General features: G+C 39.0%; 1 protein-coding gene across 4 annotated transcripts in view; it reads left to right on the top strand.

Annotated features, from left to right (window-relative positions):
* Positions 1–3,147: 3,147 nt before the first annotated feature.
* Positions 3,148–16,824, top strand: part of akap9 (A kinase (PRKA) anchor protein 9) — a 64,642-nt gene continuing 50,965 nt past the window's right edge. For all 4 annotated transcript variants that reach the window (XM_051391323.1, XM_051391326.1, XM_051391324.1 and 1 more), the window contains exons 1-2: positions 3,148–3,422; positions 12,609–12,881. In XM_051391323.1, the coding sequence (XP_051247283.1) occupies positions 3,375–3,422; positions 12,609–12,881 (321 nt within the window). In that variant the 5' untranslated portion in view covers positions 3,148–3,374. The remainder of the gene's footprint in view (positions 3,423–12,608; positions 12,882–16,824) is intronic.

Raw genomic sequence — 16,824 nt, forward strand, 5'->3', positions numbered from 1 at the left:
TGTAAAACACACATTTCTAAATGTCTTTGTAATCATAGTTAATACCTATCATTTTCTCTTTATATCTTTCTGTTCGTCTTATTCCATTTTAATGTCAGTTTGTCTATTTGTTCACTTTCTCTGAACCTCTTGGAAATGTCAAGTGAATTTATGTGTTCCTTCATGCATGCATATGTCTGTGTTTTTAATATTAAACTGAATTCTGTCATGATCCATTTGTTGTGGTCTACTTGGTAAAGTTGCTTGGGTAACTGCTGACACAGTACTCCTTCAGTGAATCAATAATTTAGAAACTGGCGAAACTTTCAAATGCTCAGTGGTTCCTATAGACGTTGTAGCACAGCGGGAGTTTGCAGGTGGGATCAATTTGGCAAGAATGTCCAAAAGAAGATGGGTGGAATTCAAAATCTGCCAGACTATAAGCTGTTCAGCTCCCGTCAGCCGAAGACACAGAGCATCCTCTCCTGCTGCTGCTGCTGCTGCTGCTGCTGCCACCGGTATGTTTTAATTGTTTCTAAGAAGCAGGAGAAAAAACTTGGTAACTTATGTGAATCCAGGTTTTCTCTGAGAAAGTCTATAAAGTATGTATATTTTATATTAATCATAATGAGTTGACAGAACTGCAGTCAACAAGAGAATATTTTACAGGTGCTTTAATGTTGTTTCTGTGAATCTCTGGAGGTTTTCAAAGACGAGAGGATGAGTTCTGTAAATACACATGCATTTGTCTGTTTTAAGGGAAGGGATTAAAAGGTGATCTAATATGAGATACTCATATCTCAAGTATCTCTCCACCAGAATGACATTCCTGGCAATAGGGAAATTCACATATAACGTAATTGCACAATTAAAAGAACAAAAATGTGAACAATCTGAACATTTTCCAAACTTTCTTTGGTCTTACCTCTGCAGGGTGGGGTTACGCTGGGGGAATTTGGATTTAGTAGTTTGATTTATAAGCACAACGGTACAAGAATCACACAAAGGAGGCTGAAAATAGTAAAAAATATAAAAAAAATCAGCAATATTTCTAAAATCCTGCTTTCAGACCCCTGAATGGCACCCAAATGTCCAATTTGTTCAGCAATTAATGTAGACTAATGAATTAATGAATTAATGACTTAGTGACTTAATGAAGTGGCCCAAAAAGACAATTCAGTCTGACTCTCTGTGATGGGTTACCCCTGCTGTAGAACAGAGAGAGGGCAAGCATTCAGATTACAAGACGTGATAATGACCTGTTCTAATGGTATATATATATAAAGTCTTTGTGGACTAAGGATCCATTCCACATGGAGTCTGTCTGTGAGATAAATATTGGCCTTCCTGTCCTCCATCTGTCCTAGAAACTGATGCCAGTCTCTCATGTTACCTGTTGTCCCATTCAGCCAAGGAAGCTCAGATGTTTCCTGTTCAAAGGAGTCTGTACTACTGTTTGAAATGTGCTCAAAATAGCCCGATCGAGTGCAATGCTGTAAAATGTGAAGTGATGGCTGAAGCCTTTATTAGGAAAAAAACATTGCTTTGAAATGAAAATATTTAGTGTTAAAAAAGAAACCTCTCAACTGGGACAGCTCTGGCAGCCTTTTTCCCCCGTTACCATAGAAACTGAGCAGACGTTTTAAGCAGGATTCAGACTGCGTATAATGCAGGGAAAGTTATGACATTATGAAAATCAGGAGATGTTTTGGCTTTATTACCAACGATTGCTGTGCATTAAGACGTTAGCCGTGTCTGTATTGCCTCTACAAATTCAATGAAAAGACAAAGTAAATACAAGAAAATATATATCTACAAATGGAAAGAAAGGGGATCTCAAACTGGGGGCCCAGGGGCCATTCATCCCCTCCATCTGGCCCGCGACATGATGTCAAAAATACAATATGATCCTGCCCGCAAGATTATTATTATTTTAAATTAATCTTTTCTAATTGTTTCAAAAGCATTTAAACTACGCCTTCATATACAGTGTTAAATAAATAATATGAGCCGCGAGATGACATAAAAATGTATAGAAACTGTTGTTTTTTTTGCTTTTTTGGTCAAGTATGATGTTAGAAATGAAATGTTTTCAGAATATTGCACTTTCTTGTAGTATTTGAACGTTGGTGCTCCTTTGTGAGGACAATACCAGCAGTGGCCACAAGCCAGTTTACTGTGCTTGATTATTTTGAAAACCCAAGAGTATACAGAATTCTTAATATTAGCTCCACCGTGACCACATTAATAATGCATCAATGATAGTAATCCAATAAAATATCTGATAAATATAACACTCTGCATATTGCCATTTTGCATACTGAATACTTTTTATACTTTAAGTACATTTTGTTGCTAATACACATGCAGTTTTAGAAAAGTAAAACATTTTCCTGCTGTAGTAGTATTGCTACTTTTACTTAAGTATTAATAATTATATTATTACTTTCCCCAGTAACTAGTAGTGTAACTAATTACTAATAAATTACATATAATAATATTACAGTTACCCCCCCCAAAAAAATAATTAGTAACAATATTACTTTTGATCCAATCACATCCTTGGATTAATTTTTGTAATCGTGGAGGAAACTAGTTGATAAAGATGGAAACGCTTACAATATTAATATTCCATTACTTTGATTTTAACAAACAAAACTGGATTTTAATCGTCTTAAATCTGAATTTTGGGGAGCAAGGACACAAAAACCAATTGTTCGTGAAAAGTAAAATATCTAGTATTGCAACTATTTACTTTTGGCAGTGAGTAATAAGTGAAGTAATAAGATTATTTTTGTAAAGAGTAATGAGTAATAACTAAAAATCACCTCTTTTTTAAATTTCAGACGTACAAAAATTGCAATACATTGTACAAATATGTCGATACAGTGAAAAATTATCCCTTTGAACCGCCAATATATAATAATAAAATAAACAAATACACATAACAAAATAAAGGGAATACAAAAAAAATAAGAATGTATATAAGATAAAAAGTTCCTAAATGAAAAACAAGGTTACATAGGACTTTGTAATCATCTCTCTTAACGCTGTTTTGGGTGGTGAACATTTGTAAAAGATTTCCGACAGCACTTGAAGGCAACGCTAGTGGAACGCGAAGGTGGGCGTGGCTCTGAAGGCACCTACACGACGTCATCACAGTCGGGTCTCATGTTTACGTGGAAAACATGGCGGCGGACTACCAACAAGGAGACAGCTCCTCGTAAATGCGGGCGGTTGGAAAGTGTGTGTGGCCGCGCGCTGGAATCCGAACGGCGGACGTTTAACCGTCAGCCGTTAAAACCGTTTCTCTGATTCTTTTAAATGTTTTTAGTCTCTCCGGACATTTCGCATGAAGCAGTTTCCCTCTCGTTTCAGCCACAGGGACCGCGGTGATGGAAGACGAGGAGAGGCAAAAGAAGCTGGAGGCCGGCAAAGCAAAGGTATCGAACCCACGAACACTGCTGTTAACTGTTGTAAAGTAGTAGCTTAATGTGGACAACTTATTCTCTCACGGCTGGGTCTGTCAGCTGTTTTTTTTTTTTTTAAAGGGTCCCCTCCCCTTCCCTTTGTACCCCCCACCCCCCCCCCCCACCTCTCAGCTGTCAGTCCCAGGAAACATGCGCCCTTGCTCTGACAGCCGGGCTGGCTCGCCGGGGGTGTTAGCATAGCCACTGCTAGCCACGGGACTCGTTTGTCATGCTTGCATATCTAACTTAACGTGACTGCAGTGTTTCTTATTTTTTGGTTGGGAACTTAAAATTACCCACACAAGTCACAAGTCACAAATGCAAGCCCCGTCTCATCGTTATCGTTATCAAAGGCTTATAAACGCCACCTGAGATGAGGCTTGACTAGCTGGTGTAACAGGCTTTACAGGACATGTCCCCGATAGCCAGAGCAAACATTGCCCCACATGCCAAACCTGTGCTGCATTGACTTTTATCAACCAGAAGCATCAACATTTGGGTCAGGACATCCCCCCCCAATACCCACCCATTAAAACAGGGTTGCCACAAAGCAGAACAATCTTAATTTTGCCTTGTAAAGCTGCATTGATGCCCATTTAATTTTTATTGAGCATGGTTTCATGTGGGCTTCCTCACTTCTTAAAGCTCTTATTATTGTATACCCTTACATCAGCCCTGCTGTTGACATCCTGGGTATCTGCCTGTAGAAAGATAACAACATAATATATTATCTTTCCAAGCTGGTCGGACCACAGTGTGATTTAGATTTTCCAATCCCTATTTTGTGCTTAATAATATGTAATGTACAGTATGATTATAATACACCCTGAAGACATGTGGCTAATTGGATCAGAAAGAGGAATCAAATGAAGAAAATCAGTGTTACAATTTAGCCGTTTGCAGGATTAATCTTGACAGCCTCATCTCACCACAAAAGTCACAAATACTTGTTCACGTTCACTCATTATGTAACTATAGCTCTATAAACCCAATATATTTACAAAGTTGGTTTAATTCTGTCAGGCGGGCTTGAAAAGGTGATTCACTAAAAGCTTTCCATCCCGACACTGCAGAGAAACATCTAAAAGGTTGCGTTTGGTGTCTTTTGGTCACTCCAGGTTTCGTAACTGGAGCGGGTGCTCTGGCTTTTAGGTTAACACAGCGGGGGGAGACCATGAGAAAGACCATCTCCAGGGTATTGGCTGTGGCATTTTGGTGTATAAAAGGCCCCACTGTGCTGCAGGAGGTTTTTTTTTTTACGCAGTACCATGTCACCATGTCCTCACATGCAGGGGAGAAACTTCACAAGATATTTTACTGAATAAGCACATTGATAATGGCCAGCAGGGACATCCAGGACATTATTATTTGTTCTAATAGTCTCACAGACTGAATCTTGTAAGCTCAGATTGAGTCCAAGCTGATATATGTCGGATATGTGTCAGTCAGCACGCTATGGGGAGTGTTTAGATGATGACATAACCCCGCTGCCTGAACTGCTTAAACCTGTTGTTTTAGCTATAAAATGAATAAGGAGTCTGCATCTGTGTGGCCTTTGGTGATAGTTAGTTAGATAGATAGTTCAGGAGAAGTATGACATTTATAGGACAGCTGCTGTGTTTTTTCTAGTTTAATAAAAACCCCAGCAGGTATAGGTATAGTTTATGTTGATGTCTGAGTAAAGGGAGAACTGTCAATCATCTCTTGTATAGCCTTCTTGAAATGATGTCTGTCCCAAGCCAGTTCCTGTTGAGTCATTACCAGACAATGAGCACAACGTAAATCGTGGGCTGGTGTTGCTGGCCTATTGTCGAGTCATTAGCTGCAGATGTATTGTTGCTCCCACTTTTCTCTGTGGCAGAATGGACCATATTGACAAGAGCATTACCGGCGTTATGGAGTTACTCTCTCCTGTTCCATGGTAGAGGAGGCTTTTGAGTTTCATTTTCTGATGAAGAGCTCAAGATGGTATAAAGATTTTGTGTTGGGTTAAATAATCTCACAGACTCTGGGAATCTGTGGCTCTGTTTGCACCTGGCTTTAACATGAGTCTTGGGTGATCCGATCACAAGTGGACAGCTCTAAGTCTGTCAGTTCACACCTGGCGTTAGAGACTGTGTGTCTCCACAAGCGTCTCGAGTCACCACTTCCTCGCTCTATGTGCAAAAAAACCCTGTATCCTCAGCCTTCGATCCCCACGTGCATCACTGAGCCTTGTCCGCCCATAACCCTGTCTCCGGTTCTGGTTCTGACCTCTGCAGACTGGGAACACCCCACAAGAGCTGCAGTTTTGGAGATGCTCTGACTCAGTCGTCTAGCCATCACTAACTGGCCCTTGTCAAAGTCGCTCAAATCCTCATGCTGCCCATTTGTCCTGCCTCTAACACATCAACTTTGAGGACAAAATGTTCACTTGCTGCATAATATATACCACCCACTGACAGGTGCCATGATAATGGCATATATATATATAAGATAATAACCACCTCTGAATGTGGTCTGAGTGATCGGATCTCAATGTCGCATTCACACTTCTACTTCGGATCACCGAAGACATGTGTTAATGCCAGGTATAAACAGGGCGTGTGACTTTAAAATACTGCCTTCATCCCTTTCTTTTTACCTCTCTCAGGTCCACACTGTCTGAACCCAGACACTGCTGGCGCTTTAACAAACCCTCTGTAAAGTCACCTTATAGTGCCGCTCTTTTAGGAAGAAACTGTGTGTGCGCCTGTGTAGTCCAGTGGCGTTACTTTACAACTGAAAGATTGAAGAGGAATGTTTTATCCGAATGGTTGTCGCCCATAAAGGTTGAGATGTTTTACTCTCCTCTTTTTTTACTGTCTCCATTTAATGAAATTTGGATGTTGTTTTTCCCTTGTACTTTTTGCCTGTAGATCAGCTCTGTCGGCCCACAGTATGTTGAATAGCACTGATCTTTAATGAAACTTCAGGGACGTGCGCCGGCCCATTTGCTGTGCCATCACTTTCAGAATTATTCTGATTGTCTCAGGGGGACGACACTGCAGGGTTTTTTTTTTAATTTGGCCCAAGGGATGTATTTGTGTGTCATGGTGGATGGCACTTATTTGTTTCTCTGCTTCCCTGATGTGCCTGCCGGTGTTCACTGATTAACAGTATGTTCGTAGCTTTACCAGCATCTGCTATTAATGTTGATGGGGTTGATGTAAAGCTTGGTATGATTCTGCTAAATGAGGCATCAGGGCAGTGAATATCTGATGCACAGTATCATAGATTAAATGAGTAATTCTTCACTTCTCTTTCTATTGACGGCTAATTGTGGTGCTAAAACATCCCCTGTTGTCACTATCTACAAGCCAAATTAGCTTTAAACTAACTTTTTTAATAGCAGTAAAGGATATTTTCATCCGAAACAGCAGAGACTATTTACCAAACTATGTATAACGCAGCAAATCTTAACGGTGCATCCAGGACACTGCAAGTAGGTTTCCAGGTTCAGATAGCCTAAAGGTCAGTGTCAGGCAGCATTGGAGGATTTGGGGACAGCAAAGGTACAAGTTGATCTACTTAGCTTAGGCCTGAATGGTTAATCCTTTATGTGACTATTCATGGATGTGCCCTGTACAGCTTTATGTGATGAATAGACTTTGACCACTATGGTTCATTCAGTTTATTGATTGGCTTAATTGACATTGGAGAGTTTCACTTTTTTGCTGCAGTCTTTATCACCCATATATGTTTGTATATCTAACATTGATTTAACATTTTAAGCTCCTATAATGTCTGTACTGCTTCAGAAGGGAATGCCAGGTGATTAATTGAATGTGATCTGAGTCTAACAGCTGTCCACTTTTAACTAGCTACAACCTGGATGATGACTGAACCTAACTTGTAATGACTAAAGGACGCCCTTTCAACTCTTGATATACACACAAACATTCAACGTCTTGCAGAGAGGTGCTAGAAGCAGGAACGTTTTAGATGTTATCTGGAGCTGCCGCTGCACATCACAACTCCTAACTAATGTTCAGAGACCATACCATTTACTGTCAACATGAGAGAGAAGTTTTTTTAGACAGGAACTAGTATCTGTATGCCCAAAATAGCATAAACGCTTAACGCTTTGGATGTTTTCACACCAGGATGCTTTTTGCAGTTTTTCGAGTCATTTTGTTTTGTTTGGTCACACTACAGTTTTAATGCCAATATGATTTGCACCAAATAACAATTTTGAAGGTGTTATGTCACGATTGTCTCCCCCAAAATGCTACTTTGTGTGTCAGGACTTTAGATACATTAAAAAAAAACACAATATAATTGAGGGGAATAGGATGAGGACATGCAACAATGGTCCTGTAAGCTAGGTAAAATCCAGGATGTTGCACCTGCATGCCAGGCACTTCATACAAGTTACTGAGCCTGGAATTGGATGAGTTGTAATAAAAATGTATTTAAGGCCCGTGCTACGCTGTTGTACATGAAGATACACGTTTCTAACGGTCCAACAAATCCCCATAGGTGGGTCTGGTGTAATGCATTGGTCTTGTGTATTTACCCTTTGAGCTCAGGTTTTGATTGGCTCATTGGAGTAGAGACTATTTCCAAAGACATTTGTCTGTTGTTCACTTCCTACGTATGACACAGCTGTCATCAGGAGGAGGAGGATGCATGAGCACCTCATTCTCAGTAGAGGTTTTAAGGATACTTGACTTTGGTCATGGCTTAGATTTGTTGAGGTAACAGCACGTAAAGGTCGTGAAAAATGAATATTGCTCGAGTGAGAAACAAGGGTGATTTGTCGGTCTGCAGATTAGGCCAGAGCAAATTTCATTATTCACTGGCAACGCGCACATGATGAGAATCAGAATAAACCACTGAAGTGACTCTCAAAAACAGTCTTATCAGTGTGAAGAGACTTCAGGGCAGGAGTCATTTTCTCCCTCGTAGCTCAGCTTTCATTGTATGTCTGTGAGGTAATAATGCATTTGTAAATCGTGTGTTTGGAGCCTCTTGAACGCTGCATCAGTCATGAACCAGGAGGGGCAGCTTCAGTTGTTGCTGATTTGTTTTTGGGACATGAATGTGTGTGTAAAGCACAGGATTTTTGCCCTGTAGCAGCTGGGTTTTGACTAACACAATGTTGCTGGCAGTCTCACTGACACATGACATTGGAGGCTGTGAGTCCCCTCCCTCCTCCCTCCAGGTTCCTCTGCACTGCTGTATTTCAGAGACTGCTTCAGTATTTTTAGCAGTGTGTCTCACAGGCATCAAACAAACAACAGAAAACCACTTTGTTACTTATTTAAGGAAACATTTATGAGTAATACTTGTAAACAGTATATTAAAGCATCACATGTACCAAACTACTTTTCCAGTTTGTGATGTAACACAGACTTGTTGTGCAGACATTCAGGATGCTTTTTCCCGAGGCATTAAAGTCGTTGTCTTCTAAGAAGATCATTTACTTTTCATACGTCATCAATTCACAAATGCTGCAGAGTTACTGATGTTGAGCCTGACTTATCGTGCATCACACAAGACTCATATGTTTGTACGGTTCCACGCTGGCGACGGCCTTGGGTGAAGGCGCTGTGCTTTCGGGTTGTCCATCCCATTCTGGTGAAGGCGATATCTAAAGAATGCCTGGAGGAAGTCTCTCCAAGTTTCTTTTGGCACAAACGTCCAACTTGGACTCAATGATGAGCTGATTAGGTTTCAGTGGTCAAAGGTCAAAGTCACCGTGACTTCAGAATTCATACGTCAATTATCACACACATGTCTAATAGGATAAATGCCATATTCTATCCAAAAGGTCAATGGTCAACCTCACTGCAAAAACATTTGGCCATTATTTAAAGCCATAACTCAGGAACAGAAGGGAACATTGTGACCATATTTCAGTCAGATACTGAATGGGCAACACTAATCAGAGGTGCCCACCTTGAAACTGAGGGGATCTTCTGTGCTGCCGGGTTGAAGATGTGTGTAATGCATATTTTGAGTGTTGTCGACCGGCGTGGCTACAACTTTGTGTCAGAATTCAAGTGCCAAATGTTAAAACACACAAGGATTTGAACTCTGGTTTTTGTTGTTTTCAATTAACTTACACACTAGTAGACATACAGCAGAGCCAGAACAGCTAAGCTTAACAAAATCAAGTCAAATCAACTTTATTTATATATCTCTATAATGCAAATACAACGCTGCCTCACAATCTGTACAGGAAACATTTTCATCTTGCTTTTATTTTCAATAAACCTATTGTTAATGAAGTTTTCTTATGAATTTCTGCCCTTCTACATGCTGTAATGAAAGCCTGTGTAAGAGTGGGTGACATGGATAAAATATTATTTATGGTAATTGATATTTACAATTGACATATTGATATATTTATATTTATTGATATAGTAACACCAGATTCTAACTGAATGAAAGGTGAGAAAACTAAAACACAGTTTACTGGATGTTTCCGTTGTTGTTGTTGATGCTGTTAGTCAGCTCCTAGTAGACATGCATTAAAAAAAAAAAAAAAAAAAAAAGCGTGTGTAAGAAAAATGCCTGTGTAAATGTTTGCAGACAGCAGATGGTGATACACCTACGTAGTTTCTGTTTTTCCCAGATGGTGATACAGCTACACCGACTCCATATGCTCAGCCAATGCTCTCTTGTGCCGAGCCAAATAGGGCAGCCTGCAATGATAAGCGGCTCAACGTAAAAGACCGGGGTTCCCGAGACCTTTCCAAAACACAGGATGATTTCTGCTGGTGGGTCCACTGACTGCTGCCGGTGTGTTATTCTGATTGAGTCGGAATATATATAAATATATTCTTGTTGTGTTTTCAGAGTCTCTCTGTCATTGTAGTCACTAGATTCTCCATCATGTAAAACTGCCATTCACTCATATCTGCCTTCTGTGTGCTCTGGTATTTAATGGATAAAGCTCTTGTGGAAACGCAGATAGATGGGTATATATTTGGCTGAGGTGTGGGGTGTGAGGTGCAGAGGCACAGATCAGAAGCCCTTTGAGCTTTTAAGCTGTGTGTTGTAGGTGGGGGGGGGACGTGACCACAACGCCCACTCTTAGCTCTGTTGTGTCAGCCTCTAACCTTTTGTACAGCATCACCACACCAGACCTGTCAAAAAGTGCTTACTTTTATGCTGACGCTGCTGCTACAGGAGTGGGGTCATGTTTCAAGCAAAAAAAACAACACAAATATTTGCTGGTTCTGGCTTCTCAAATGTCAGGATTTGATGCACTTCTTTTGTGACATATGATTAGTTATTCTTAAACATGTTAACGAATATTTAACTGAGATATTCTTTAATAATGTTGTTTGTTTAAGGAAGCAGTCGTCTGAGTCATATTGGTGCAAAATCTGTGCACAGTCCACACAGAAAAGGTCTATTTTCAAAAATCACTATATGAGCTGCCTTGTCAGTAATCTTCACTCTTTCACTTCAACCTGCTCATAAAAACATGGCAACATAATGGAGGAAAACTCTCAGGTCTCTTTTAATTGACAATTAGAGGTGGGTGATATGCTCATATAGCCTGAAGTTGTATAAATGTATCTACTTCCTACTGAGATTTTGTTTATCATTTAAACTACTGTAGCTTTTTAATATTTCTAGGTGTGTTTGGCTGTTGCGGGCAATGTTGCAAATCAGTGTTTTCTTGTGTGTTTTATGAAATATTTGTCCATCAATGTGATGAAGTCATTATTTGTCAGCTGTTTTAATCAATGGATACAACAAAAACAAACATTCCCATTTGGGTATTTTACCTATAAATATTTTAACAGTTGATGTGTGAAATTTCATCCTTGATCTTGGGAATAGTAGCTGTAGTGGAGTACAATATTAGTAGTGACCAAATTTGCTGTATCATGATGTAGATGATAGATGATGTGATATAGTGTTTTATCCATATTGCCCAAAATAAACACAAACATTAACCATTTGGCCTTTAGAAAGAAAGAAACACAGAACATAAACTACTTCTGAACCAGTATATTTGCCAAAAATGTATGTTAATGTGCATTTAGGGTTATTATTAATGTCATGGGGTAGATTTCCGGGACAGGTGAGCAGGCATTAGCGAGGTATCTTTGGCAACAGTCTGTCTGTGGTGTGACACCTGTAGCCCTGCTGTCTGCCCTGCTCAGCTGACTCTGCCGTCTCTTTGCTTTCACCGGTTGCTCATGCATAATGCATACCGGTTGTACTGTCCACGCCGTGTAATTAGTATCATTTCCCTGATGATGATTAATGTAACACACTCCTGCTGCTTTCGTTTATGGTATAAAATTGGTTTGTATGTGTGAAAGAGAGGGAGTACGAGTGTCAGCGTGTAACAGAGGATGAGTTGTTGAGATCTCTTTCTTATGTGTACTTGATGTGATGAGGGATAGAAAATAAAGAACCAGTGTTGGATTGTTTTATGTCACTGTAAACTGATTCAGATTTATATGAAGTCCAATCCCAAAATCCCAAATATGAAACATACAATAGCACAAACACTTAAGTTTACAAAACTGATGTGAAGTTGAGATTGATTCTTGTACCCACTATTACTAAATTACTCATTTATTTTATTTATGAATATTAAAAATGTAAAACAGTAAAAACAGAAGTCAACATCAGGTTTTGTTGAATAAAGCATTTGAAAATGGCCGAAGATAACAGGGATGTCATTGGCTGTTTGTACAGATCGTTGACATAGTTTAAAATGTAATCCCTTTAATGAGGATTAGCACCTGGCACAGCAAGAGGCATGTGTCGAGTCATATGGACACAGGGAGGGAGGTCTCGCTCGGAGTTGGAAGGACACATGGAGCACATTATGTTTCGCTTTGGTTTCGCCAAACTGTGTAGACTCAGGGTAGGTTCATATATATTTTTGTTAGTTTTTTTGTTTAAAATATAAACTTTGTGCTAAGCAGACTAATGATGTTTAGTTAATTAGTTCTTTCCCTCAGGTCTTTAGCATTCGGGTCGGATAGACAAAGATCTGAACGGAAGCTACTTGTGGAAATGTAGACTAGACACTTAAAAGGATGTTTGTGGAAGTGTTTACTATGTTCTTTTTTTTTTTTTTTTACTATGAAGAAGCACCACTGGAGCAGAAAGTGTGATTTTTCTCTTTAACACTTGCCTGTTTCCCTCTTCCCTCTGCAGCTGGCTGAGTACCGCCAGAGAAAAGCTCACGTGGACTCCCAGAAGAAACAGAAAAAGAAGAAGAAAAAGAAGACAGCAGAGGACTCGGAGGTGGATTCTCAGGGTAGGGTGGAGGTCGACCCGGATCAGTCTGTGGGAGGAGAGGAAGGCTCAGGCGGAGAACGAGATGGATCAAAAGAAGGAACTAAAGACCCACCCACCACAGAGTTTACCTTCGCCAGGACGCTGCGGAGTGGAGAGACTGTCAAGCATGACCAGACCTACACTATAGAGGTAAACCCTTAATCTTACTCAGTCTTAACTACCGGTGGCCACAATACAGAATACTAGTCTATTAATTTGTTTTAATGCATAAGAAAGACAATAACACTGCTGGACAGAGTGTACAAAATGAGCATCTGTTGGGCTAGAGTTAATAAATATTTTCATTGTTCATTGTATTTTCTCTATTAATCACTTTATAGTCTATAAAATGTCGGAAAAATACTGAGAACTTTCTTTGAAGGTCCAGTTTTTAACATTTAGGAGAATCTATGGGGAGAAATATTCATCGATATGTATTAGTGTATAATCACCCTGAAAATAAGAATGTTTTTTCGGGACCTTAGAATGAAAGAGGGAGCGCTTCCTCTACAACGTTGAACCGCCATGTTTCTACAGTAGCCCACAACGGACAAACCAAACATTGCTGCTTTTTTCTCGAGTGTTGCAGCTAATGTAGTTTCCTACTCGCTTGGAGGGTGAGGGGTATTCAGTTAGTTGCAGTCTGCAACTTCACTGCTTGATGCCACTAAATCCTACATAGATGTGAAGAATAGATTCAATCATAATTCAGAACTGGTTTAACAGCGGCACAACTGCAAAGTCTGTTTAGCCAGAGAGAAAACAAATGAGTGACATTAACCAGAGTAAAATCCACAAATATTGTCTGTTACAAGACCTCTTGTAACAGTAAGACAATGTAATACTATAACTCACTTTATTTTATGTAAATAATTATTAAATTATGACTTGATATTATATAACATGTCAGTATGTATTCATTCATTCACATCTCTCTCAGTCTGTTCAGGGTCACTGTCTAAATGCTTTGAAACAGCATGCAGCACAATATGTCTTTCAGTGATTCATAAGTCACACACAGTTGCCCTAAATGTATAATGTTTATGAATCTTTCAGTAATTGCAGCCGTCCATCGAAAGAGTTATTTAGGACATATTTGATGCCTTTTTAGAAATCAGCATTCGACACAAAAGTGTTTTTTTCCGTCTCAGATGCCGCAGTCTGATTTTATTAATATACAATCTGTCTGCTCCTCCAGCAGCCAGAAAGTCTTTTAACTTCAAATGCTGCAGGTTCATTTTATGGCTTTAGTTTATTATTATTAACGTGTAATGAAAAGAGCTTATAAGAGTTGTGTTCCCAGTGGTAGATCTGTATGAAAATGATCACCGTCTTCTCCAGAGTTTTGTTTCTGTTGTCTCCCGGAGCTTAATGAGCCCGCTGTAGCTAGCTGCTGTCATGACAACCAAACCCACTGGGAGCACAGAGCAGTGATGGAGGACGTCCATAGGAAAGAACGAATAAAAACACATTTGTTACCTTATTTCCTTCAGAATTTTAAAATTCTGTGTTAATTAAACAAGAAGAATCCAGGTGGAGTTGGGAAATATAAGCTTTTTAAAAATGTTTACATCTTGTTGAAAGTACATTTATGAATAATAATAAAAACCATAACGATAACAATAATAACAACAGCAGCAGTATTATTAATAATACTAATAGATAAAAGATAAAAATTCCAATAGGCAGCAATATTGTTTTTTATGTTTTTGCTGCAAAGAGTGCTACAGAGGAGCAACCTGTGTAGTACATATTGAAAGGGGAGCCTTATTCACTGTGTACCTTTCTAACAGTTATAACTTTACCCAATTTGTGACAATTTATTAATTAATAGTGTTTATATTTTGTTCTTGAAAAGGAAGCAATGTTAATGTTGTTATCAATATCTTCTTTATATTTTTAAGTTCTGTTTTTACGACTCTGTTTCATTCATTCTGATGGCTTTAAATATTGTATCATCTTCACGGGGCCAAGAAAACCCGTACAGCAATCAAAGCCTTTAGTATACACATTTTTGCGATTAAAATGTTTTTATATTGCATGTACTTCTGACAGTAGAACCATGATTATGCACAAAACAAAAATGTCTGGTCATACTGCCCAGCACTAATTTGTACTGAATTACACAGTTTCTTTAGAAAATGATCAGTAATTTTTGGTAATATGCATTTTGGTTTATTGTGAGAACAATTTCTTGAGAACCTCACTTCTATAGAAAGGAAATGTATCTTTGAATTTGTATCCTAAGAGTAAAGTTTAAACTCTTAAAAACATCTTTTATACCCTTTGAGAATTATTACTACTACTAATTACTAATGTAGGCGGCATTAATGTTACTGTATCTTGAGACTGCGAGGCTACAGACTTTATGATGTTGGGGAAAAAAGAACTGGAGAAACTTGAATAGGACATAAGAAGAACTTGTGTTCATCCTATAATGTTAACAATTTGCTTTGATTAATGCTCAAGTTCTGTGCTGCTTTACACAGCTCCAGCACGTTTTATACATTGGTGCAGTTCTGCTTTGCTGGTCATTTTGATCTTGCACTCTGTTGTATTATTGGGTGTAATTTTAAACAATTCTCAAACTTCTGAAAGGTTTTAGTTGATCTGGGATTTGGTTAAACTTTGAACCGCTTAGTTCTTCCTTTTGCATTTTACATCATGGACAGATACCTTCATCAAACATGCTATTTGAAACTTAAAAACACAGGGATGCTAAAATTCAATGTTGATGCACTGAGTCTAATTCATATTCACATACACTACTGCAGCCCATGCAAGCACTGCTTCTTTTCATTTAAAACAATTTAACAGGTTTTTTTCTTTATGTAAAACTTTTTAAAAGATAATTGATGTTTGTCGTGTACAGTTACATACATACATACACATACATGACCTTCCAACCGGCCCTGGATTCCTGTATTTGAAGATAAATGGAAAAGTTGAAGCCTGAACATTCACTCGTCTCAATCATGATTCTGATAAACAAATATTTAGCCACTTGCATTATTCCGCAGAAAACGAATTAATTAAGCAGTTTAAAACAATATGCAGAGACCTGAGAGCTCTTATGGTTTTTTTTTTTCCTTTCGTTATTCAAGCCCTCTCAGTCTCTTTTTATCGGCGCTGTGCAGCCACTCTTTCCCTGAACCCACTGTACATTTGATGCGGTACATGCCCACAAAACTACCTGTTGCCATGGAAACAGACAATTGCCTTTAAACAGGTTGAGATGTGTCTGTCTATGTGACCAATTCCTGTGGCCTTGGATCACTTTATTTTATTTTATTTTGCAGACCTCAAGGTTGATTGAATGTACGAATGTTTCGTTGCACGGCAAGTTTTTCTACCTTGGGAGCGACCCACATTCTCTCTGTTACAAAAGGATGTGGGACATGCTGTATTTTTCTGCTGCATGGATGGGAGCTGTTATGTATCACTCTTAAGTGAAACTCATGAATGTTAAGAGACTGAGCCATACAGAACGGTATGTGTGAGTCATCTATGTAGATAAATGATTGAACCTTTTTATGGTTTATTCTCCTGTTATTTTTTTTGTTTTTTTTGTTCCTGGACTTACTGGTCATGGGGTTTTGTTCTCTTGAGAGATCTCGTAGTGTTGCTGCTTTCTGTGAGCAGGAAGGGGTTGCTGTGGAAACACAAAGTTTTCCATTCTCAAGTCTTTCACAGGCATCTGAAAGAGATTGTAATTGTAAATACAAGTGTGTTGACTCATCAATGCCGCTTAGACGTCAGCATCAAGTTCTACTTATCATCAAGGTTGCAAGTAAAATGTTTACATGTGATATGGCTCATGTTACTTGGACAGTTTTCCTCTTTTTGTTGCAGTTTGAGGTGATGTTCAAGTTCTGCAATCAGTCAAAGCTAAACCTGTAATTTCTCTCCCAGTTCTGGACCCCATACAGTTTCAATTTATGACCCAAGAATTAACCCGAAAATAGACTTCAATAATGGCCGTCATTACTCTGTGGGAGTGAGAAAGGAGCGCTGTGGCAGAAGTAGGTTAGGCCCATGTTTGAATGCTGAGAGCCTACTTAAATAGGATATGAAGTAGGTATTTTGTTATGAT

The sequence above is a fragment of the Dicentrarchus labrax genome, unplaced genomic scaffold, assembly GCF_905237075.1.
Source record: "Dicentrarchus labrax unplaced genomic scaffold, dlabrax2021, whole genome shotgun sequence".
Taxonomy (NCBI): Eukaryota; Metazoa; Chordata; class Actinopteri; family Moronidae; genus Dicentrarchus; species Dicentrarchus labrax.